Consider the following 24,080-nt stretch of genomic DNA (forward strand, 5'->3'; position numbering starts at 1 on the left):
GTGAACGTTCAGTTTCTTATCCATTTCTGGGGCTGCTAATATAATGGATTGCTTCATAATTTTTTTGCAAAGACTGCAAACTAAATAACACCCTGTGGTACAATACAGAAACTTTATAGAAAGTAATTTCTCAGCTTTATAAACAAACACGGTTGGTAGATGTGGACTATAAATATCTATATAAATTAAATCTACTATAAATTTGTGCACCGATTTCTCTAATGGTGATAAATTCTAACATACAAAATAAGCTCTAATGGGAACCATAAATATTATAATATCTATAGCAAATGCTATGGAGATGAGTTGGTTTATTTATACTACTCTACTGTTCAAAAGTTCCAAAATGTTTCTGGAAGAATTATTTTATGCTCACCATAGCTGCATTTATTTGATCAAAAATACAGTAAACTGTAATATTCTGAAATACTACTATAATTTTAAATATCTGTTTTCAATTTTAATATATTTTGTAATTTATTGCTGTGATGTACTATAATTTTAAATATCTGTTTTCAATTTTAATATATTTTGTAATTTATTGCTGTGATGGCAAAGCCATTACACCCATGTCACATCGAAGGTTGTGAGTTCGAGTCTCGGGCCGGCAGGAATTTGTTTTGCATGTTCAATACCATGACTTAGGTGCCCCTACTGCTCCCCGGGCGCCGCAGCATAAAATGGCTGCCCACTGCTCCGGTGTGTGTTCACAACTTCATGGTTAAATGCAGAGCACGAATTCTGAGTATGGGTCACCATACTTGGCTGAATGTCACGTCACTTTCAAATCAAATGGCAAAGCCATTACACCCATGTCACATGATCCTTCAGAAATCATTCTAGTAAATCTATCTTTTTTCAGGATACTTTGATGAAGAGAATCAGAAATATAATATAAAATATAATTAATAAAAATACACATTATCTTGTAATGCGTTTAAAGTTAACTGATCCAGTGCAATAGCTCACAAATCCTAGCTCACAGAGCTACTGGACTTCTGTCCATCCTAATATCCCCTGAAAGGAAATCTGACTTCCTTCAAGGCAAATGCTGTTTTTCACACTGTTTTGCTTTCCTAAAGTAGTATTGCAATATAACTGCTAAAGTGGAATTTAATTGCTTAAGTAGTTTTTAATTTTTAATAATATAGAATAAGAGATGAGTACTGAATGAAGGGTTCAGCATGTCCTCTTCCTTATATATATCTTTCCGTTCTCTTCCTTATATATATCCTTCCTATATATATATATATAAAATCTTTCCGTTTAATATGCCTGGTTCTATGGGATCTAACAGGGTAAAATTTGTCTACACACTCTAATTGGTTGTGATCATGTTACAGAATACTAAGATACTAACTTGTCTCCTTTGCTGCGGGCAATGCCGATGAGTTTCTCAATGCCGCCGGCGTCACGAAGAGCCTTGGTGTTCTCCATGTTCTTGGTGATGACTTCATGCAGAGTGCAGCAGATCGCTGTGATGGTGTCATCGGACATGCTCTTGCTGGTGCCGCCGGTGCCAGTACTGTTGTTATTGTTGCCACCCGGTAGACGATGGACCAGATCCCTCATGGCATACTTGCCTGTGGGTTGTTTGAATGAGATGAACCAAAAAGAAAAGTCAGAGAGGAGGCATGACAACCAGAGGCCTATTCAGAGATGCAGATTTTGGATTCAGATTCTACTATTGGCATGCAGAGCTCTTTAAGTGCGCTGAACCTCAAGGCTGCAACAACTCCAGAACTGAAAATGGCAAAGCGTCCGATACACCCACATCACTACCGAGCAGCTTTATTACACTTAACGTGACCACGAAAGACCCATTCCCACCAGGCAGCTAATTCTCCCTGTAACGACCTGTGCTACAAAACTGCTTTCAACCGGTATGCATTGAAGTTACATGAAAGAAAGGTTCCCATGAGCACTTGCAGCTTTGCCTGCTTCATCACTGATTTCCTTAAATAATAAAGGACATTTGAACAGCTCTATCTGAAATGAGCCCGCAGGATCAGTATTCCAAGAGCGCTGCTGTCTCGACATTTGTACAGTTTTATGCTGCTCCTCTTGCCCTATATTCCAAAAGAAATGCAAACGCCTTCGAACTCATGCAGGGCCAAGACCAGACTGAAAGAGTGCGAGCGGTTGCCATGGAGACAAGCGGGCCCATCAGAATACACAAACTATTAAAAAGATCAATAGTCTGTTAGTGTCGTGAGCAGCCTTTCAAACAATGCCACCTGGCCTCACTGCAATACCTGACTAGAAATGCTACACAGATGCCCTCGCTGATACACACATAACAAATACACACACTCACAGATCTTGAAAGGCCTCTGCCTTACAAGTAATTTAAGGGTACACGTACCTCTGCGGCATTCAGCTCTGCTGGAGTCAAAGAGAAAATGTTAGCTTAAGGCAAACATACTTCTGTGTCCCAAACCTACCTATGAGCTCCTTGTTTCTGACATCAAGGGCCATGTTTCGGAGAGCTGTGGCCACAGCGCACACAACCCGGTCATTGTCTATTCTCAGCAACTCCACCAGAATGGGCAGTCCTTTCTCTTTCCGAACTGCAGCACGGATGTACACCGACCACTACAGGCAGAGGAAACAGACAAAAGGGTCCCCCAAAATGTTTACCAATACATCAACTGAACAGAAACAGAGGCGCTGGAATGAGATTTTGATGTCAAGATTGCATGAAATGTGAATTTAGATTATTGCACTGCTGTTTGTTTCACCTTTCTGTAAACAATGAGCAGAAAATGAGAACAACAGAAGATTCTGAAGCGCAAAATTGCAAAATTTGAAAGAGAATATCTGAGTCCGTCTACACTTTCAAGACTTCTAGTGAGAATTCAGCTCTCTACATTGTATGCATTTAAAGATGTAAGTTTGAATCCATCAGCTATCCTACGCTGGTTGTGTACACTCGAAAGACACTTTGTTCTCAGTATAAAGTTCACTATGTTCTCCAAGTTTGTGTTAGACATCTGTTTGCTGTTTGTAGAACTCCATGACCTTAACAGACAAAACTAAAGTATGAATGTGTATTTGTGCCAGTCATAATGGTGTTTGGTGCCAGAGCCAGTTTGTTTGGTTCATGGCTTTTTGGGTGCAGGGTTACTCACAGGTTTTAAGGTGGGGCCTACCTTCCAGCTACCTGCTGCCAGGTTCTGTAGAGCCCCAGCCGCTCCCTCCAGCGTGTCCGGGTTGGAGCACTCAGACAGTAGAGTGAGGTACGGTTTCACTATGGATGGGTGCCACAGCATCTGCAGTCCCTTCGGAGGGTCACTAGAGTCTGGGAAAGGCCCAACACCATCCCACTGAAAGCAGAGAAAGAGTGAGCGTTATTACACAGTGTAACTATTAAGAAAAGAATCATTCACAAATACATTCCACAAAGGAGGTGCTCAACCTTCATTAAATAGTAATCATCAGCCTTGATTTAGTTTATTTTCTATATATATTTTCGATGTGGTTTTGCAACCTTGTTAGCAATAAATATGAGATTCTTAAACCTGAATTCTGTGATTTTGTTATTCTCTAGCAATAAAGCAATAATAGTTCAAAAGAACAGCAGTTATTTGAAATGGAAATTTGCTGTCACTATTGATAAATTTAATACAACTTTGCTGAATAAAAGTATAAATTTTGTTAAAAAAAACTTACTGATTACTGAACTTTTGAACAGTAGTTTATGTTTTTTCAACAATAAACTAAATATCAGCAAAAATTATGGCACTGTTGTATGGCTTAAATTGCTAGATACAGTTGAGATGAGACAGGCCAAAAATCTGAAGAGGTCGGAGGGGGTTTCACAACAAAAAACATGGGATTTGTGCCAATGTGTAATGGGACACCAAACTATACCCTGTTCATGTTAAGTGCCAGATGCTATTTTATTTTTGGCCACTTTTAATAATAAGCACAGAGCAGAGCCATCAGGAAATGATGGTGAGAAGAGGGGGAAACAGGACTCGGCAATGTCATGAGCCAGACCAAAACTTGCCTGCTTGAGCACAACAGCTCAATGTGGCATATGCACTGATGATCATACCATAGTACAGAATGATTATTCATATACTACAGTATTTAAATGGCACTCCAAGGTATCCCATAGTATTCATTGGAAATAACATGGATTTTTTTGCTGCGTATTGAAATATTTGAAGTTAAAGCTCACTAGTTGTTTAGGATACAGAGTAATTGAAAAGACAGGGCAAACTCAACCGTCACACAGCCAGATGTGCATTTGCATCCTTGTTAAAGGAACAGATGACTCAGACAATTTAGTTATTTAAAAGCCACAATGCAAAGTAATGCCACCTTTTACCTCTCTATTCATGCCATGCAAATGCTGAACAAACACTCCCGATGCCCTTATCTTCATCTGTTTTCAGAAACTAAATGAAATCAGCTTGGAAAATACGTAATTATCCACTGGAGGAGGACGAGTGACGACACAGACGACCCGCACGTGAATGCTGCTAAGTGATGCTAATTGCCAGCAGCTGCAGGGATAAAAACCCCCGGCCCACCTGATCGTGGCTCTTCTTTTTCTTTTTCTTCTTGCCCCAGCAGCCGGAGCTCTCCGCATCCTTCCCGCTGGCATCGGTGCACAGAACCCCGTCCAGCTCCTCCGATCCCATCTGCTGCCCCTGAGACGTCTCCGCAGCCAACCTGTACGACAGGTTCCGCAGGATGCATACGCAGTTCTCGATGGTCTAGAAGGGGGCGTGTTTGATGCACAAAGATTGGGGGAAAATAAGTTTTCAGATTACAAAATTGCAAAACATGGATACACTTCAAATGGGAATTCACAGTAACACACCTCCAGAAGTTTGACTTTATTTGACTCAGTAAATATCAAAATGTCTTTTTGTATTTGTGAGACAATCTGTCCTCTTTGGGAAGGCTGTGCAATATTGTGCTCTGAACTCTTAATAGTCTCTTGTTAGATTAGTCCTCTGGACGGACTCCAGTGGAGAGCTGGAGAACTAATCCTATTGTGATGAGCAGCGAGGCAGGAAAAACAAAGAGGACGACTTTGATCTTGTAAATGCTTTCAGAGGGATTAAAGTGTGACACTCTTTTATTTCCCTCATTCAAACTTGTTCTCACAAAGTATTATGCCAGTAACAGGGACCCCTTGAAAATCAAACAAAAACTCAATATAGAGAGGTGTGTAACTGCATGACTTTATCTGTGTAATTACCATAAAGCGCTCTTAAAAGCGACCGCAGCTATGTAGAGCAGTTGTTTTGTTTTACAGCATTGTTGGTGTGGTCAAAGCAATTAGAAGAGCCAAAACAAAACTGTCTGTCTGATACAATGTCTATTGTCCCTGCTGGAAAAATAAAATAAACTACTGGTTTGGACCAGTTTTACAGCATCCAAGATGGTTTTATCTAGATTTAGATGAGAAATGCCAGGGATTTCTTTCTTCTGTTGAGCACAAATGAAAATATTTTGAAGAATGCTGGAAACCAAACAGTTGACGGTGGCCATTGTCTTCTATAGTAACCAACATTCTTTAAAATATCTTCTTTTGTGTTGTGCTGAAGAAAGAAATCCCTTTAAAACAGTTAAACAGACTAGTGAAGATAAAATCAGCATGAAACATAAAAATCAGCTGTAGCTTGTTTTAATTTATATCAAACACAGAGCATTCATTCTCTTGACAAACGAAAAGGTGTACTATGAAATTTGTATGTATATATGTGACCCTGGACCACAAAAAAACAATGTGTGGTTCAAAATTATTGATTTTTCTTTTATGACAAAAATCATTAGGATATTAAGTAAAGATCATGTCCCATGAAGATATTTTGTAAATTTCCTACCATAAATATATCAAAACTTAATTATTTGATTACTAATATGCATTGCTAAGAATTCATTTGGACAACTTTAAAGGCGATTTTCTCAATATTTTGATTTTTTTTTTTTTGCATCCTCAGATTCCAGATTTTTAAATAGTTGTATCTCGGCCAAATATTGTCCAATCCTAAACAATCCTAATATTGTTCAAGAACATGATCTTTTTAAGCCCATGTCATACTAACATGAAACTGCTTCTAACTGCAGGTCAAGAGCTGTAGTTCTGACCACACAACTATGAGATGTTGTGTGCAAATTTTCATTGGAACTGTGGTTTTGGGAAACTCTAAATAGCTGAACTACGCTTGTAACTTACAACCGTAGTTGGCTAACAATGCTTTTGGTAACTGCACAACAGATCTAGACTGATTTTTAGTGTTATGTGCAATATTGGACTGTGGGTGGTCCGTGGGCTTGTCGTCTGAGACTAAGTTGGTCTAGACATGTTTTTTAAGCAGAACTGGCTTTTTCAGCTGAGGAGTTTTTGTGTATTGTGTCTTCAATCTCATCTAACATCTAGCAGTGGAGAAGTGCTCTAGTGCTGTATTGAAAATGGTTGGGGAGCAAAAACTGCACAACTAAACCTGCCAGAATTCTCAGTGGTGCTCCGCTGAATGCAAACACTTCGGTAGAAAGGCAGAGGAGGGAAAGGTCAAACCTTGCTGTCGATCTCACTGGTGCCCAGAGCTGTCTGGATGACATAGAGCAGCGCATCAGTCAGCCCCTCACACTCTCTCATCCTGCGGCGGGCCTCTTCTCCGGCTGAGCTCACATTCCTGTATAGAACAAATTCACACACACATTCACACGCATGTTGTGTTATTGACTCCATTGATTATGTTTTGGCAGTTCTGAGCTTCTAAATCAATACTCAACTAACCAAAGGGCATGTCTTCAACATCAATAAGCTTTTCATGGAAATGAGTAGTAACTCACTTTCCCCCCCAAGTTCTTTTCAAACAGAACATTGTTTGGACAGCAGTGTTTTTATACTCTTCAAGAAGTCAAAATTTTTTAATGTAGAAAAATTCCAAACATCAGCTGTATGAATCACCAGCTACATGCCTCAAAGCAACAAGCTTAGAATCCCAAGAGATGGAGCCTCGGGAGACCTGAATTGGGAAGTCTGATCTGAGCAGGGCCTTATTTGAATGTGCCTGTGAGAAATCAAAGACCACATCCTGTCGTCTCTCTCTCTCTCTCGCTCTCCAAGAAGCTTCTAAGAGATCTGTGTGTCTCGGGCAGCTGCAGGTGGTGTGGGAACTGTGTCCAGCCATTAAATATTCAATCAGACTTCTAGTTCCTCAGCCATCCATGAAGAGGATTAATTATCACGCTGGGCGTATAGGGAGCTTAGTCCAGCCATCCTAGAGTGACTCAGCACTTTCTACAATCCTGCTGCTTCAAACCTAAACGCTGATGTGCAGGGGGAGAGAGGATAATATGTGCATATAGCATGTGCTATAAATGTAAAGTGCTGCTAATATCAAAATGAGTTTTAAAGTAAAAAGTTTCTGGGCTCCGAAAGTATCTGCAGATTTTTTGATGGTTCCAGAGAGCTCCTAATAGCTCCAAAATTCACCAATCCATCTAGTCAGCAAAAACTAGAAACTGGAAAATATGATATTAAGATGACACAATATCTATCAACAGCATTTCAATGGAAAAGCATGTATATGCGATCATCACTTATGCATGATGCGTCAACATTCATCATAAATAAAATGACAAAGCCACAACATACAGCATTAGAAAGTCTTTTTAGACTGCACATAGTGGACTACTCAGATACATAAACATTCACACTATGCCAGAGGTTCTCCCATGCCTGTGTTGTGCCAAATCCAACCCCATTCAAACCTTTGGACTCTAAAGAGTAGCTGTTTTTAATGCCTTATCAAAAAGTGGGTCTCATCATGGCCATATTTTGTTCTAGTTAATCAAAAGGCTTTTTTGTTGTGTAGAATATGTGGAAGTTAACTGTTTAGCATTAAGATAAGCTATCAAGCCATATGCCTAGCTTGCAATTGGAAATGTTTAGATATGCAATACATAAAAGTCATTATTAAGTAATTTTTATGGTTAAGACAACTTTTAGGACAAATTATACTGAAATATATAAAAAATATTATACAATTATTATATAAAAATATTATATAAAAAATTGTGATAGCATTTTATTTATACTACTGTTCAAAATTTTGGGGTCGATAATTTTTTTAAATGTTTTTAATAAAGGGAGACATTTTTGCTCATTAAGGCTGCTTTTATTTGATCAAAAATCACAGTAAAATCAGTACTATTCTGAAATGTTAATATAACAATTTAAAATAACTATTTTCTATTTTAATATATTTTAAAATGTAGTTTATTTATTGGATAGGAAAGCAGATTTTTTTCAACAGCCATTACTCTTTAGTGTCACTCTAGAAATCATTCTGATATGCTGATTTGATGCTCAAGAAACATTTCTAATGATCAATGTTAAAAACTGCGCTGCTTGATATTTCTGTAGAAAATGTGATTTTTTTTTCTCTCTTTTTTTTAGGATTCTTTGATGAATACTAATTGCAAAAGAACAAAATCTTTTGTAACAATATAAATGTATTTACTGTTACTTTTCATTTGTATTTTTGTTTAAAATGTGATTTTTTTTTTGTAACAATATAAATTTGTTTGAAAAAAACAGCATAAACATTTTGCTAAACATCAAACTTTTGTATATATATATATTTATTTATATGTGTTTTTGTTTTTATGTGTGGGAGCAAATTGTGTGTGTGTGTGTGTGTGTGTGTGTGTGTGTGTGTGTGTGTGTGTGTGTGTGTGTGTGAGAGAGAGAGAGAGGAGAGAGAGAGAGAGAGAGAGAGAGACAGACAGAGAGACAGAGAGAGATAATGAATAGAACAGCTTAAGGAATAGGCACCATAATTGCTTTGGGGTCCAAAGGAGATTTGGGCAATGGGAAGGTTTTGGCAAGCCACCAGGTCCACAATCACAGTGCCTAATACTATTCCAGAGCTACAGAATCCTATTGTTGAATCCGACCGGGAATACTGGCCAGAATATAATCCTACTAAAGTGGCAGAAAGCACTCCATCACAAAATGCACAGAGTCTGAGACCAGCCAAATTCATCAAATGCAACTGAATCAATTTATTCAAATTAATTAACTTAAGTTATCAGTGAAGGGCTCCTGGATAGGACTCAAAGCTAATTCACAAATGTGTCTGGTTGACACACAGAAGCAGAGAGCCATTATTCAGCGGTGTACTTTTGCCCGTTGAGACCCCAATATATGCTGACATTTCAGAAGGCACACAAATTTTTCATATCATGTCGCATTGAAAGGCTGAAACTTTGAGGCATTAACATAATATCTGCATAATTCTTACTTGAATAATCACCTAATAAAACAATGAATTGCTTCAAGGTACAACCGTAACAAGCAACAACAGAAACTACAGGTCCTTCAAAGTGATGCTTTGTCTGTACATAAATATGAATGAACAATGAAAAACAACAGATGTTGAATAAAAACTTGCATTGACATTAATTAGGAGCTGTACCTGAGGCACCCGGTAGCATTGCGGAGCACCTGTGAGGAATGCAGGTGCAGCTTGTGGTCGTCCTGGTGGGGTAAGGTGTCCCAGCCCGAGTGAGGAATAATGACTGTGTTGGTCAGCACTGCCAGAGCATCCTGAATTATGGGCATCTTCAGAGCATCACATGAGGACAAGTTCCACAGCACACCTGTACACAAGAACATCAGCTATGAACCAAAAAATGTATGAGCCAGTGAAGAATACACACACTATATTTATACAAACTACAATTTCCCTTCTTCACCTTGAGTTTTTGTTGAGCACAAAAATATATAATTAAAAACACTGATTGCAGCAGGCTACAAACATGCCTTTGAATATTGCATGAGGTCTTGGTCAAGAGCCCTCAAAGGAAATACTTTCCAAAGTTTCACTACTGTGTCCTCATCAGCTCTTAGTATGAACATTAGAGGGTGTGATCCAAGCCACATCCCAATCAAGAATGAACTGTGAACTGCTAGAAAGTAGCATGCAGCTGAACTGTGGCTCATTTCGCATACTATTAAAAATAGTACATTATAAATATTTCATCTCTTTCATGAGACCCCTACAGCTCTGATTCAGTGAACAAGGGAGCGCTTTTGCATGTTCCTCCTCCCTGCTGCTAGCAGGGTATAAAACTGTGTCCCAGCTATTTGCATCTTATCTTGTTTGTTAAATATCACAGACTTCCAGTCCTAAACAGTATGGTGCATCCCACATTATACAGTAGTATGATTATAATAGTATGTCATTTGTTTTAAGAAATAATTTTTGTTTTTCATTAATGATGTATTAAGTTGATCAAAAAATAAATAAAAATATAATGTTACATAATTATAAATATGTAACATTTTAAATACTTGCTGCTTTTTTTAATTTCATTAAAAGAGGGAAAAAAAATATTAAGCAGTATTAAACTGTTTTCAGTATTGATTATAATAAGAAAGTTTTCTTGAGCACCACATCAACTTATTAAAATTCAGCTTTGCCATCACAGGAATAAATTACAGTTTAAAAAATGTATTAAAATAGTTATTTTAAAATAAAAACAGTTATTTTAAATTCTTACTGTATTTTTGATCAAACAAGAGACTTTCAAAAACATCAAAAACTGACTCCAAACTTTTGAACAGTAGTGTGTGTTTGTTCCAAAATGTTCACTACTGTGTTGCAACACAAACAGCTTAGTATGAACACTAAAGAATTACTGCTAGATATTTATATGTGGCAACATCATGACTGTGTCTTCATACGCAAACTATTCACCCAAAATAATACACAAAATTAGGACTAGTGAAACCAAAATCCTAAAAATAGTATGCCAAATAGCGTGCATCCATACTTTTGTGGCCCAAAAGAGGAGTTTTTGTGGCAGGTTTTTTTCAGTTACAGAAAAATATCAAGAAAACAAGTTTGAAGCTGCCACAGTACTACTATAAAGGTTAAATAATGCATTTTACGGTAACAAATTTAGCTAGATGGTAATACACACAAGCAAGCTCAAACAATATTAAATTGTACTCAATGGTATTAAAAAGTAATTTTATGACATAGTGTGCCTGTATTTTAGGAATAGTCCATCTAATGTTGTATATTCTTTTGCATTAGCAGCGAAGTACATACTTACATGGTAGAAGTATACAAATTGGAAAACAGCCTATGGATGCTCATGTGGGACACTATAATCACCTTTTTACAAGTCAGGAATGGCAAGAAACATCTTGCTTACTAATGTTTCTCAATTCATCTCTTGGGGGGCTATTTTTTGGGTGTCTCACTTCCATTTAGGTCTTGGAGGACTTTACTAATGAGATGATGTGCTAAATCCAAGGGCTCAAGGTTTGGCTGGTTAGCATTGTCATGTTAGCCCCTGCTGGTAGATGCTGTAACTACACCATCTGCTTCTAAAAAGGCCATTTCACATTTCAAGATTTTCAGAATTTGATATTTGTATATGAGTAGACAAGTATATAATTTATATTTTTCATTTTTTTTTATTTTAAATTTATGAAGTATGATAGCTGCAGTATACAAGGGAGAGTTTTGTAGGTCCTTCCTCTGTGCTGCTAGCAGGGTGTACAGCTCTGCTCCAGCCAATTTAATCTTATCTTATCCTATCCAATCTTGTTTGTTAAACATCAAAGACTTCCTGTTTTTATGCAACCACCTGCAGAACGAAGAGTTCTGAGCTCAAATTTAGGCCCCAGCAGGCACGACAGGCCCATGTCTGGCTTCCTCAATCGGCAGGTGACTGCGGTCTGCTGAGATGTTGCGTGAGAAGAGTTGGTTATGGACTGACGAGAGGACTCTTTGTCTTCTATTTTGAACCACTCTCTGATTTACATGTTAATTATCTTTGAAAAAGCATAAATGGCTTCTCACCACTTTCCAAACGTTTCAGCTAAAGTGAGTACAAGCACAGAGACATGGAGCTGTAAAAAGCAAGTGCCACTCAGATTCACTCTGCCTGTATTTAATTTGAAACATTTTAGATGTTTCTCCGAGCTCTGGATTCAGGAGGATGGTGATTTTTCAATTGATGGACATGTAGATTGCTCACCAGGCTGATACACAAGGGAGCCAAAGCATCCTATTGAAGTGTCTCCCAACAATTCAGCATCTGACATTTATGAAATGCCTCAATTTTTTTGACGTCTATCAGGAACCGTCTTTGTACAAGAAATATTTCTATAGGGGATTAAGAAGAGACTTGACTTTTGTCAACGCATAAAGACTCATTATACACAAGTCTCTAAAGAGACTACGCCAAGCACTGGTATTATCCTTACTTATTATAGCCCTAACCAATTAGGAGATCATTAACAAATCATTTAATGGGTAGTGGGGTCTACAGTAACAAGCGGATGATTCTAGGAGAGCTGATTAACAAATTGTGCCCAATTATACAGAAGCCAGAGACAGTGACAGAAAGGTCACATACAATGTATTTGTATGCTGAACTTGCAACAAATGGTGGTTAGAGAGGAAATAAAGATACAGCACATTCAAAGATGGAGGACAGGCTCCGCATCCTAATCAGGCATGACACGTTTTGTTCACATTTTGTTTTGGTCATTTTTACTGTAAAATCTCACTGGTCCAACATCCCTTTCCATATAACTACATACTTGTGATGTTGGGAGAATGACAATTTGAAGAATGGCAGAAACACTGATCTGATCTGATCTGATCTGATCTGATCTGATATGATATAATATAATATAATATAATATAATATAATATAATATAATATAATATAATATAATATAATATAATATAATATAATGTAATATAATATAATATATGTGACCCTGGACCACAAAACCAGTTTTAAGTGTCAATTTTCCAAAATTGAGATTTATACATAATCTGAATAAATAAGCTTTCCATTGCTGTATGGTTTATTAGGATCGGACAATATTTGGGCAATATACAACTATTTGAAAATCTGGAATCTAACGGTGCAAAAAAATCTAAATACTGAGAAAATCGCCTTTGAAGTTGTCCGAATTAAGTTCTTAGCAATGCATATTAATAAACAAAAATACGTTTTGATATATTTACCGTAGGAAACTTACAAAATATCTTCATGGCACATGATCTTTACTTAATATCCTAATGGTTTTTGGCATAAAAAAATCGATAATTTTGACTCATACAATGTTTTTTTTGGCTAATGCTACAGTTATACCTCAGTGACTTAAGACTGGTTTTGTGGTCTAGGGTCACATATAACATAATATATAATACACCTAAAATCTATATATAGAAAAATCTATATATAGAGATCTGTGAGCAGAAAGCAAGTCTATAGCAAACTTAACTTTCACTTAACTTTCATTGTAACAAAAAACAAACAAACATTTAGTTAAATAAAAGACATAATTAATAATTTTAATAATTAATAATTAATGTTATTTTGGTTTATTGTTCACAATATAATTATTTTATTTTGTTTTTTGATTCTGACTTGAATGCATTGTGTATCATTATAACACATGTCCGACTCTTGCACTTGAGGCAGAAGAAGTTCTGCAGCATTTTCTCTTTCAGTGTGGACAAACAAATTACTTCTCATCAGTATCCAGTCACGCCAGAGAACAAAGGAGAAGGAACGAAAATGAATGAGAAATAAATGTGCTTAATGTGTCCTGAGCACCTGTAAGCAGTTCTCTGATCTCCACGTCTGTCGTCTTGCGCAGGAGCCGCACAAGTGCAGGGATTCCACCGCAGTTCTTCAGGGCGATCTTGTTGTCGTCGTTGGCCTTGCCGTAAACCAGGTTCCTGAGTGCGCCGCAGGCACTCCTGTGCACATCTGTCATACGGTGATCCAGCAAGTCCACCAGCAGCTGGATCCCACCCTGCCTCCGTATCTGATATTTATCAGGAATAAATTACATTTTTTACAATATGTGAAACTGAAAAAACAGTTATTTCAAATTTTAATAATATCTCACATTATTACTGTTTTTTTTTCTGTATTTTGGATAAAATAAATTTTAATAAATAAATCCATTGTCCTCATTTGTAAGTCACTTTGGATAAAAGTGTCTGCTAATTGACAATGTAAATGTTAATGTAAATAAATGCAGCCTTGGCGAGTGATAACAGACTGTAACAGACGCAAAGTGACAGATAAAGAGTTACAGCTTTTTCTCCATGTTGTTAAAAGTTCATAAGCCTATATATTTTAATATTCTAATTATGTATGATTATATGGTTAGTTGCACTTTATTTAATTTTTTTTTTCATTTAGCAGTTTTGGGTCACCAGTTGAAAACCACTGAGCTAGAATGACACCATACCAGCACTAACTAGCTTGAATCAGCATGGAAATTCAAATGAACCTGAAGTCACGATCCTCACCATAGGCGGAGCATGTGTAAGGCTTGGGAAGGCTTAGCCTTCCCCTAGCCACGGGGACTTGGGGCAAAAATGCCACTAAATCAGACAAAAATGCCCCTGCACAAACAAATTAAATCTATTACGTCTGTTGCTAACAAAGTGAAAATGAACAGACAGTGTCAATTGCAGCATTAAATTAAGATCTTCTCATGATGCACTGTATTTCATTTTAGGCGTTTTTACAGTGTTGCGCATTTTAACCAATCACACACAATTCTGTTGAGATTGGGAATGCAATAGCCAATCAGAAGCGTTCAGATGATCTCCGCCTATGATGCTCACTGCAAGGATTTTTTAAAACATAGTCTATGTAGAAGATGCATAATGCATCTGATGTTGGTATGCAGGTGTTACCTCTGATTTGATCTTGTTGTCTCCAAAGCACAAGTGCTGGAGGTAGGCGGCAGCGTTGGACTGTACCGATGGAAACTGGTGCTGCAGCATTTGGATGACCTCTGGCAGTTCAGGATCCCTCCAGCCAAATTCCCTGAAGATGCACATATACACACAAAAAGTGAATATACAGAAGCTTTGACATAAAAAAGCATTTTGTGAATGTGTCTATAATAACAGCAAATTTCTTTTAGATGGTATGTAAATATTTCTAAAATCATTCTCCTCTCTGAAGCTCTGAATGTTTTTCTTCTTAATTAATTAAACTGAATGCAACAGACTATAACTTTCTGCCAACATCTGTGATCTCCCACTGTTAAATGCACTACTTTTCTCCTTTGAAAATAGTGAGTAATACTAATTAAAGTAACATAGAAACGAATGTCACTAAACAATGAAAACAAATTAACCTCAAAAAATGATGCATGACAGTGCTGGTTAGAAGTAAATAATGCATAGGAAATAAAGGTTTCACAGCCACCACACGTCAGCGATCATTTTTAAATTCTGATTTTGATGCTTTCTGCAGAAGAACGTTAGATCTCAGCTAATGTATACAGACAATAACATCCTCCCAGAAATGTCGGCCTTATCACGTGTATCAGTGACAGCTGTGCTTTTGCCTGGAGCAGTCCTAAGGTGCCTGGAACCCCACAGGAGAAGATCTGCATTTCCTAAACCCCTGAATCCTGTGACTCTAACGTTAGAATATCATATATCGATAGAATATATAACGAAAAATATAACGAAAGCAAATTCAACATACTATCCTGAAGTATGCTGTGAAAACACACATAACCGCATGTAGGCAAGAGAGGAGAACATTGTGTTTTCTCCCTACCATTTTCAGACGACCAAACACTGTCTCTACGCTACCAGCATGTCAGAGGGTGTCAAACAGGAGGAATCGATTCAAATAATAAGACCTAATATGAAAAAATGGGGTGGTAATGATAGACAGAGAGCACAAGAAAGGAGGGAAAACAAGAAAGGAAAAATAAGACATGTGGAGGAAGAGAGAAAATGCGATGCTGGCAAAAAAAAACAACAACATGATGGACAAACATCTCTGGGGTAAGAGGCACCATGGGAAGCATCTATTGTAGCATGTCCCATTTCTCTATAGCACAACCAGTAAACCTGAGAGGGCAATTGCAGTCATGAAAAGAAGAATGGGATCCACTGGGAAAAGGAAAAGCTGGAGAAAATCCTGAAAGATACACTGTAAAAAATGACCGTGAAATTTACAGAAAAACTATGTAAAATCCATACAGAAAAGTATTGTAAACCCCAAAACATATTTTTTTTGTTTAATTCACAGTGGGAATTTTGTAAACTATTAAACATAATATTTTGTTATATTTACAATAAGAATATGTGATTGTAATCAAAATTATTTGTTAAAATTACAAATTATTGGTATCAAAAACAGAGAAATACTGTAATACTCATAACAAAACAATTTTGTTAATTTGACATGCAAATATTGTAAAAACTTAAAGTTTTAGTCTGTTGTTTTTAAAAATACAAATAAAGTATGTATGTCACTTTACAAGTTTATGCTGTAGACTAATTTTAGCATGATTGATGAAACGCAATGCAAATTGAGGTAATACATTTTTTTCCACAAAAAAATAAAAATAATTGTGAACCTGAGAGGTTGCCCATCTATATATATATAAATATGGCTACAATTATAATAGTATTGTTTTTATAATTTTAGGCTATTTGTTTGTAGCATATTGTACACTGTAAAAAATAAGTGTCATTTTAACTGTACAATTTTGTAAAAACGCTACAAAAAAAAGTGTTAATAGGTTAACAGTAAGTTCCTGTACTATATACAGGGAAAAACTGTAAAAGATCTAACCAGACATTTCATGTAATTTTACAGTAAAATGCTGTTAATTTTACAGTTTTTAGAAATAAAAAAAGAACAAATCAATGTATAATTTACAGTCAAAAACTGTAAACTGATATTCCCAGAATTCCCTGTGTGACGCTCCACATTTTGAAAGTATTTTGTTTAAATAATCATGTTTTTTAATAGTTTTTTGTTATCAGTTGTACATTTGGGCTTTATGTTACATCTTCTGCTGTTTAATGAAAGTTTATTGAATTGTTTAAGTATCGTGTGTCACCATGATGGTGTTTTGTGTTTGCATGAATGACTTTGTGCACCTTCTATATATTAATATAAACTTCTGCTTGTGGCGAAGCTACTTGTGATGAACTTCGATTCTTCATGTGGCTTTCTCTTTTACCACCTGCATTATTATGGTGGTTGTCAGTATGTTAAAGGTACAAAACAGATTTTAATAGCAGTGTGCGTTGTTGAATTTTACTGGTTTACATTAAAATTTTCTTGTTTGTAAATAACAGTTTTATACTGTAAAATTTACAGTTTTTGGCCGTAATTGTGTTTACAGTTTTTCTGTATTTTTTACAAAAGTATTCTGGCAACCACAGCTGCCCAAAATTATTTTGTAAAAACTACAGACTTTTTTTACAGTGTACTGTAAAATTTACAGTTTTTGGCCGTAATTGTGTTTACAGTTTTTCTGTATTTTTTACAAAAGTATTCTGGCAACCACAGCTGCCAAAATTATTTTGTAAAAACTACAGACTTTTTTTTTACAGTGTACTGTAAAATCTACAGTTTTTGGCCGTAATTGTGTTTACAGTTTTTCTGTATTTTTTACAAAAGTATTCTGGCAACCACAGCTGCCAAAATTATTTTGTAAAAACTACAGACTTTTTTTTACAGTGTAGGTACTTTAGGAAAAACGGGTAGTTTTCACTTGCTGTATCTTTGTTGCAATTTTATCATTGTTTTAACCTTGAGAAATGAATGCTTGTTTAAATCACATCTCACTAAGCTGCTATGTTGAGGACTTTGTTCACAAAAAAGGGAACCAAATCCATTACAGAAGGTAGGAAATGCCCAGCAGCCCACAAAACGTCAGGACAAACTCTCCAATGCATTAGATGCAATGACAGGAGGCTTACATAAATCACAGGAGTGGGCTAATTGGTAATGTTTGCGTTAATCAGTAATTAGAGTGTAATACAAAAATGGCTATAAAATGGATGAAGTTTATATGGTAATCACTTTGGCGCTGTCACGTAAGCAAACTTTAGGTTAATTAGTGTAAATACATTTTTGACAGAAGATCTAAAATGACTCCGTTAATTAACTAGTGCACCAAAATGAAATTATTCACTCAATGTTTACCTCATGTAATTATAGTCGGCAGTTAAGCATAAGGCATTGCCCCAATGCTTTACCGCCTTCTGAGTTCATCAAGAAGTGACGTTTGTGTTTAACAAAGCAAAAACTTAAAGCTAGCTGTTTTGAAAATAACATATTTCAACGATACCATTATACAACTATAAGGAACCAACTAGCTTGTGAATGTGATACAACAACTCAATAAACAATACAATAAGTTAATGCTGTGTAACTTACATATTAGAGACACATTATTATTTACTCTGCATATTTTTGCTCCGTCAATCAAAATAGTTTCAAGTGAAGCCACTGCAGAATTACCTGCAAGTCTCTGAGCAACACATAGTTTGTTTTTGGAATGAATCACTGTTTTTAATGAATTGTTTAAGAGAATAATTAAATGATTCATTCATAATGACAGTCTCAAACGAAAATAGTCATTCTTGATTCGTTTGCATTATTCACAATTTCTTAAGTGTGTCATTTTGGACTTGAATGTCAGTTTTTCCAGTTATTTTAATGGTAAAAATCAGTCTGTTATGCTGCTTGATGTTGCAAATTGGTATTTGCTATCATAATGTTTTAATTATTATCGCAAACATAAACATACTGGTTTGTAGCGCAAATAGCTTAACCATTCACTGCATTTTGTGAATCTTTTAGTTATTTACCTATTGAAAGTCTTGCACGCTCACAGAAAATAGCTTACTTCTGCATTTAAAAATAAGGTGGATACATAGTCTTGAACCTGTCTTTTTCCCAGTTTCCATCTTCAAGTGAGATGGTTGTGTCATTGGAGATTTTTTATTAATGTATAAAAGGAACATGGAATATACTTCAGGTACTAAGGCCGGCGAAGAAGTGGACAGTCACAGTTGTGCTCTACATCCATACATAATGCAGCATCACAGCATGAACAATGCATACATACGTAATAAGGAGTAAATGTGTAGTAACGATTTAAATGTGCATAGCAGGGCACTGAGATTTATTAGATATCTGCTGCTCGAGAAACAGACTATATCATTTATGATTAAAGAGAGAATAGTAATGGCACCCTGCTCGTCCTCGTTCGCATCATTAAACCTTAGCGCTGAATCATTCCCAGCAGGCCAGTCCTACAGAGACACACACATATGCAGAGTGCAAGCTGCTGCAGCCTGGTGACACTCCCTCCTCTCTGTCAGGTCTGTCACTGGCAGCCAGATCCTTAACCTCCCCATTACCACAATTAATGCTCGGGTGAGGCCACTCCCCCAGCACAGCTCCAGTCACTGTGACAGGCCGCTGAAGCAGGGATGAACCAACCATTAATCACCAAACATGAATAATCAAACGTCTGCTCAGAACCCAGGCCTGCAAAAAATGTTATCCCTTGCCAAAGCCGGAGAAAGATTTGGCTGGGAAATGACTCATTCACGCTACAGAGGACCAGTGTTGGGGAAAGTTACTTTTAATTGTAATGCATTACAATATTATTCTACTTCCTAAAAAAGTAACTAATTACGTTACTTAGTTACTTTTTATGGAAAGTAATGCATTACGTTACTTTTGAGTTGATTTTTAAATCTGTGCAGGGCTGGCCCTTTCACACCAAAAGTGAAATGAATACGCCTCAGGCTGAAGGAAATGTAAATTCATGTCTGTACAGTAGAGGGCGCAGCTCAAACAAATCGCATGGAGAATATAATGCAGGAGAAGAAAGTTCAGCACTATTCAGCAATAACTAAAATGATACACAAATATGTCATTTTTGCTTATTAGTATGATTGAATCGGATCTTCTTAGGTCAGTAGCAAAGACATTGATTATTAAAATGGGAATAAATACATAAATTATATTTGTCTTATTAAACATATTTAATTATTGTATGTTCGTTTCATTCTGAGTTTGCATTTGACCGTTTTTATTCATTTTGAGGAATACTGAATCTGTTTTTGTGCAGGTGAGATGAGTAAATGCATGTTCATATTTAGTCTAGAACTACAGTAACTTCATATTCACACACAACGCTCTGCACTTACTCCTGATTTCTCTTAACATGGCAACACCAGAGCTGTCAGTCAATACATGGGAAACAAAGTAACTGGAGTTACTTATTTGAGGAAGTAACTTAGATATTTCCTTCTAAATTAAAAGGTAATGCGTTACTTTACTAGTTACTTAAAAAGTAACTCGCGTTACTTGTAATGCGTTACCCCCAACACTGCAGAGAACAGAGAGCTCTTTCGTTATGTGTGTGCTCAGACCTCGTGGTCTGATATGGAGAGAGGCTGTGGGTGGCTGGCTGGTCTACTAATAAACCATTTGTCCCTTAACCTTCACCTGCAGGATCCACCCCCTCATCAGCACAATTAAACTATGGATTGACCTTCATTCTAACAGTCAGAAATGAGGGTCTGTTCCAAAACCTAGTGTGCTGCCTACGTAGACAGTATTTCAAGATGAGAAATTAAAAAAATTTAATTCAAAACTAAAAAATGCATTTATTTTACTCAGTATTTGTGTATAGTATGTATTCTTAGGCTTATTAGAGTATCACCCAGAAATTAGCATTTTTGAACTTTTTCAATTTTTTTTTTTTTTGAATGGGTTTCTGGTTTAATGCCTGAAATAAGGGTCTGTGGTTAACAAAAGCTTAAGAAATTGTTATGTTTTATCCTATAACAGAAAATACACCAGAAACCTAAAAATGATACAACATAAAATACACCTCACTTGTGATTTTTTTAAAATCTTTTTAAGCTTTTACTTAACTGGTCTTTTACTTTTACTTTACTTAACTTTTACTTGACTGGGACTACAGAGCCCGTTGGGGACATTAAACATCATCACACCAAAGAGTAAAACTCATCTACATCCTTGTTGTGTTTTCTCTTGAAAATTATCCTCACTTTTTAATTTGTACATTTTAAATAAAGATAAAAAAAAAGTTGCTTGTGGTGGTGACGCTGCAGTCAGTTCGTTTATAGCCTCACTTCGGCTAAACATGTTTAGGGTTTAAAATTTTTAAATGTTGTATTCATTTGCAAAGATTTTCTTGATGAACAAAACGTTTAAGAATCATATACTTTTATTGGTCACAGAGCTTATTTTCTGAAATAACACAAAACCCATTGAAGCCATTGAATTTTTGGGAAAGCAGAATGATGCAAACTGCTGATTATGTTATCCCTTAAACATTGCACTAAATTCTATTGAAATTAATTGTTGAGTTGCTGGCTAAAGAGAGTGTTCCAAATTATGAGGTTCTACGACAACTACAATGCTGCCTGTATATGCGGCGAAGCAGCTCACTAGGGTTTTGGAACAAAGCTAGAGGTAAAAACGATTGGGTCTTGTTGTCCATGGATTTATAAAAGGTTTGCTAGGCATGCAGCTCGAAAATCCTTCAGCGGAAGGTGATGTAACATTTGAGCTCTCACTGGATTGAGACAAACTCTCCTGTTTATGACAGGTCTTTTTTTATTTGTTCTGTTTCAGTCAGGTGAGCCTATCTTTCATTCTCATAGCAGAAACAGTAACACCACAAAACCCAGCTTCATGTTTCAGCGCAACAGCCTAAATAACCCACAGGGACTGAGGAAGAAGAGGATAAGCGCCTCCTCGACCACTGAATGTTCCATGGCATCAGCCAAATAAAAGCATCATAAATTATGCATTTTGGATGCTTGACTGAGCATGATTATTAGAAATAGAGCTAATGGACTGATATTTTGAACAGGATGCAGCAGAGGTAAATCTAATATAGTCTTTATGTGAGATACACACTGATCCTCCTCAAAAAGTAAATGTCAGTTTATTGGTCAGTTTACTGGTGTGCAACTAAAGTGCAGCTAAATCGCCAAGATTTATTCAGCTAATTCTATATTAAAACAGTGCCAGTGATTTGTTACGATCTTGTAGTATTTCATGCACATATATTTAAAAATATTATATATTGTATCAGCCAATATTGAATATTTATTAAGGCTGCTATTATAATATTTCATTTATATGTAACGCTGCAAGATAGTAACAATTCAGTTACTATGATTGTCAACAGTATGCTTTTCATGATGTATAGATATTGATATAAGATGACAATTATTTTCCTGTTATGAAAACTGATAACTGATAATTGACTAATAGTATAAATGTACGCTACTATGTACAAAACAATTGTATTTGTATGCCTACCATTTATATAGTAATAATAGGCATCACAACATTATAATGTACAGTATTAAAGAATAACAAAAATAGAAACAGCAACCTTAATAAATATCCCATCTTGGCTGATACAATATATTATATGTATTGACATACAGAGATAATGTGCAGCTTTGTGTTTTAATTAAAATTATTTAACAGTATGTTTTTGTCTCATTTCCATAGTCATTGACAAAAAATGTATTAAATAAACAACTTTCATCATCATGTATTTTCAGCAGTGATTTCACTGACAAGGACAACACTGTATGCAATTAGTCAGTTCTCTTTCATTTCTTGCTCATAGATAGAAGTGGCATTGCTAAGTGCCACATGTTCTAAGTGTGTGCAGCGCCAGCAAAACTACCACGCTACAGGCCTGTTTGTATGTCATACAACTATCTTCTGGCATTACAGGCAGATGAATAGAGAACTTACACATGCTGAACAGAGTAAATAAGACCAGTCACCAGCCCATGTAATTGCTGCAGCTCTAGCTTGTGGCTTAGTCGCTAAAGTGTGCAGACTGTTAAAACAAACACTCTAATGAGCATAGAGCTCCTCTGTCCTCTCGGCTTGCTCCCTGGCTTTCCTATTCAAACACGAGCAGAACGCTGAATAAGCTGCACACACATGAAACATGCACTTCATGCACTTCCATTCTGGTGCATGCTTTTGTCTGAAAGAAAACGGGAAAATGACTGCTGGAATAACAACATCAAACAGCTCAATCAAAGACTGCGCACATACAAAATAGATTAGACAAGAATTGTTGGTTCATAGATAAAGGTGATGTTGAGATGCCTTTTTTTTAATTCCACCTTAAAGAGATAGTCATGAAAATTCTCTCGTAATTTACTTATAATCATGCTGTTCTAAACCTGTATGACGTATGATTGTTCATGCAATAAAAATCAGTAGGATCTAAAACAACTTTAGACCCTGTTAACATTTAGTTTATGGACAAAAAACACTCAGGCATTTTCAAAATATATTTTGTGCTCATAGAATAAAGTAAGTAATATAGGTTTGAAATAACATGAAGGTGTAATCATAGAATAAAGTAAATAATGCAGGAAGGTGAGTAAATGTTGATAAAATCTTTACAATTCCTATCCCTGGCTTGCACAACACAGCAATACTGGACTGACCAATGGAGTCTGGAGTTGGATTCTGCTTGTCTGACCAATGGAAGATAGGGGATTATATGAGAAACATGTCTGACAACAGTAATTGTTTAGCAACTCCGTTTACGTTAGTGCCAAAAAACGGTCACCTTTAAAGTTACCATGAAATTGACTATTCTTTTTTGATTTTAAAGTGCACATGCCCTTGACATCTTCTAATCAAAAACTTCAAAAAATAAAAAATAAAAAAACACTTCTCTGATGATAGACAATAATCCTCCCTTCCAGCAACCTGAGATTGCAATAATTAGCAAACGGCAATGACCCAACAATCCAATCAATTCCTGTTTGACACACTCAAGGCCCGCCCTAGACTCTTTTCTTGTTCAAGAAGACATTTTATTTGGATATATGTCACAATAGAGAAGAAAAGATGATTCGCAGTTTCTGTTTCATGCCACCTTTAACAAGATTTCCCCAAGTTATTCTTCATTCTAACATACTTAGTTCTATCATGACAACTCTCTGAAGATTTTAGCATGGTAATGGATATGACAATGTTTGCATTTGGTCTTGGCAGAATAGATCTGCTACACTGCTGAATTGCTGCTGCTGTTGGTTATTGCCATTGTTGTAGATTATTATTGCTGCTGCTGCAACATGAACCAATCAGCTTGTGCCAATTACTTTAACACTGTTAATATTATCAGTTTGCGTGTGCGCCATAGAGTTTCATGACTTGGCATTTATTTGATTAGCATC

The 24,080-nt window shown here is 36.3% G+C and overlaps 1 protein-coding gene across 7 annotated transcripts in view; it reads right to left on the minus strand.

Moving 5' to 3' along the window:
- The window catches only part of LOC109055255 (catenin delta-2-like), a 78,314-nt gene that overhangs the window by 6,383 nt on the left and 47,851 nt on the right, over positions 1 to 24,080 (minus strand). For 5 of the 7 annotated variants that reach the window (XM_042774678.1, XM_042774671.1, XM_042774657.1 and 2 more), the window contains 8 exons: positions 14,730 to 14,862; positions 13,630 to 13,843; positions 9,453 to 9,636; positions 6,542 to 6,659; positions 4,542 to 4,727; positions 3,132 to 3,326; positions 2,445 to 2,595; positions 1,361 to 1,583 (listed from right to left, as the gene is read on the minus strand). In XM_042774678.1, the coding sequence (XP_042630612.1) occupies positions 1,361 to 1,583; positions 2,445 to 2,595; positions 3,132 to 3,326; positions 4,542 to 4,727; positions 6,542 to 6,659; positions 9,453 to 9,636; positions 13,630 to 13,843; positions 14,730 to 14,862 (1,404 nt within the window). The remainder of the gene's footprint in view (positions 1 to 1,360; positions 1,584 to 2,444; positions 2,596 to 3,131; positions 3,327 to 4,541; positions 4,728 to 6,541; positions 6,660 to 9,452; positions 9,637 to 13,629; positions 13,844 to 14,729; positions 14,863 to 24,080) is intronic. The other 2 variants (XM_042774664.1, XM_042774673.1) reach the window with 1 other exon arrangement.

This window comes from Cyprinus carpio, chromosome A2 (assembly GCF_018340385.1).
Source record: "Cyprinus carpio isolate SPL01 chromosome A2, ASM1834038v1, whole genome shotgun sequence".
NCBI classification, from domain to species: domain Eukaryota; kingdom Metazoa; phylum Chordata; class Actinopteri; order Cypriniformes; family Cyprinidae; genus Cyprinus; species Cyprinus carpio.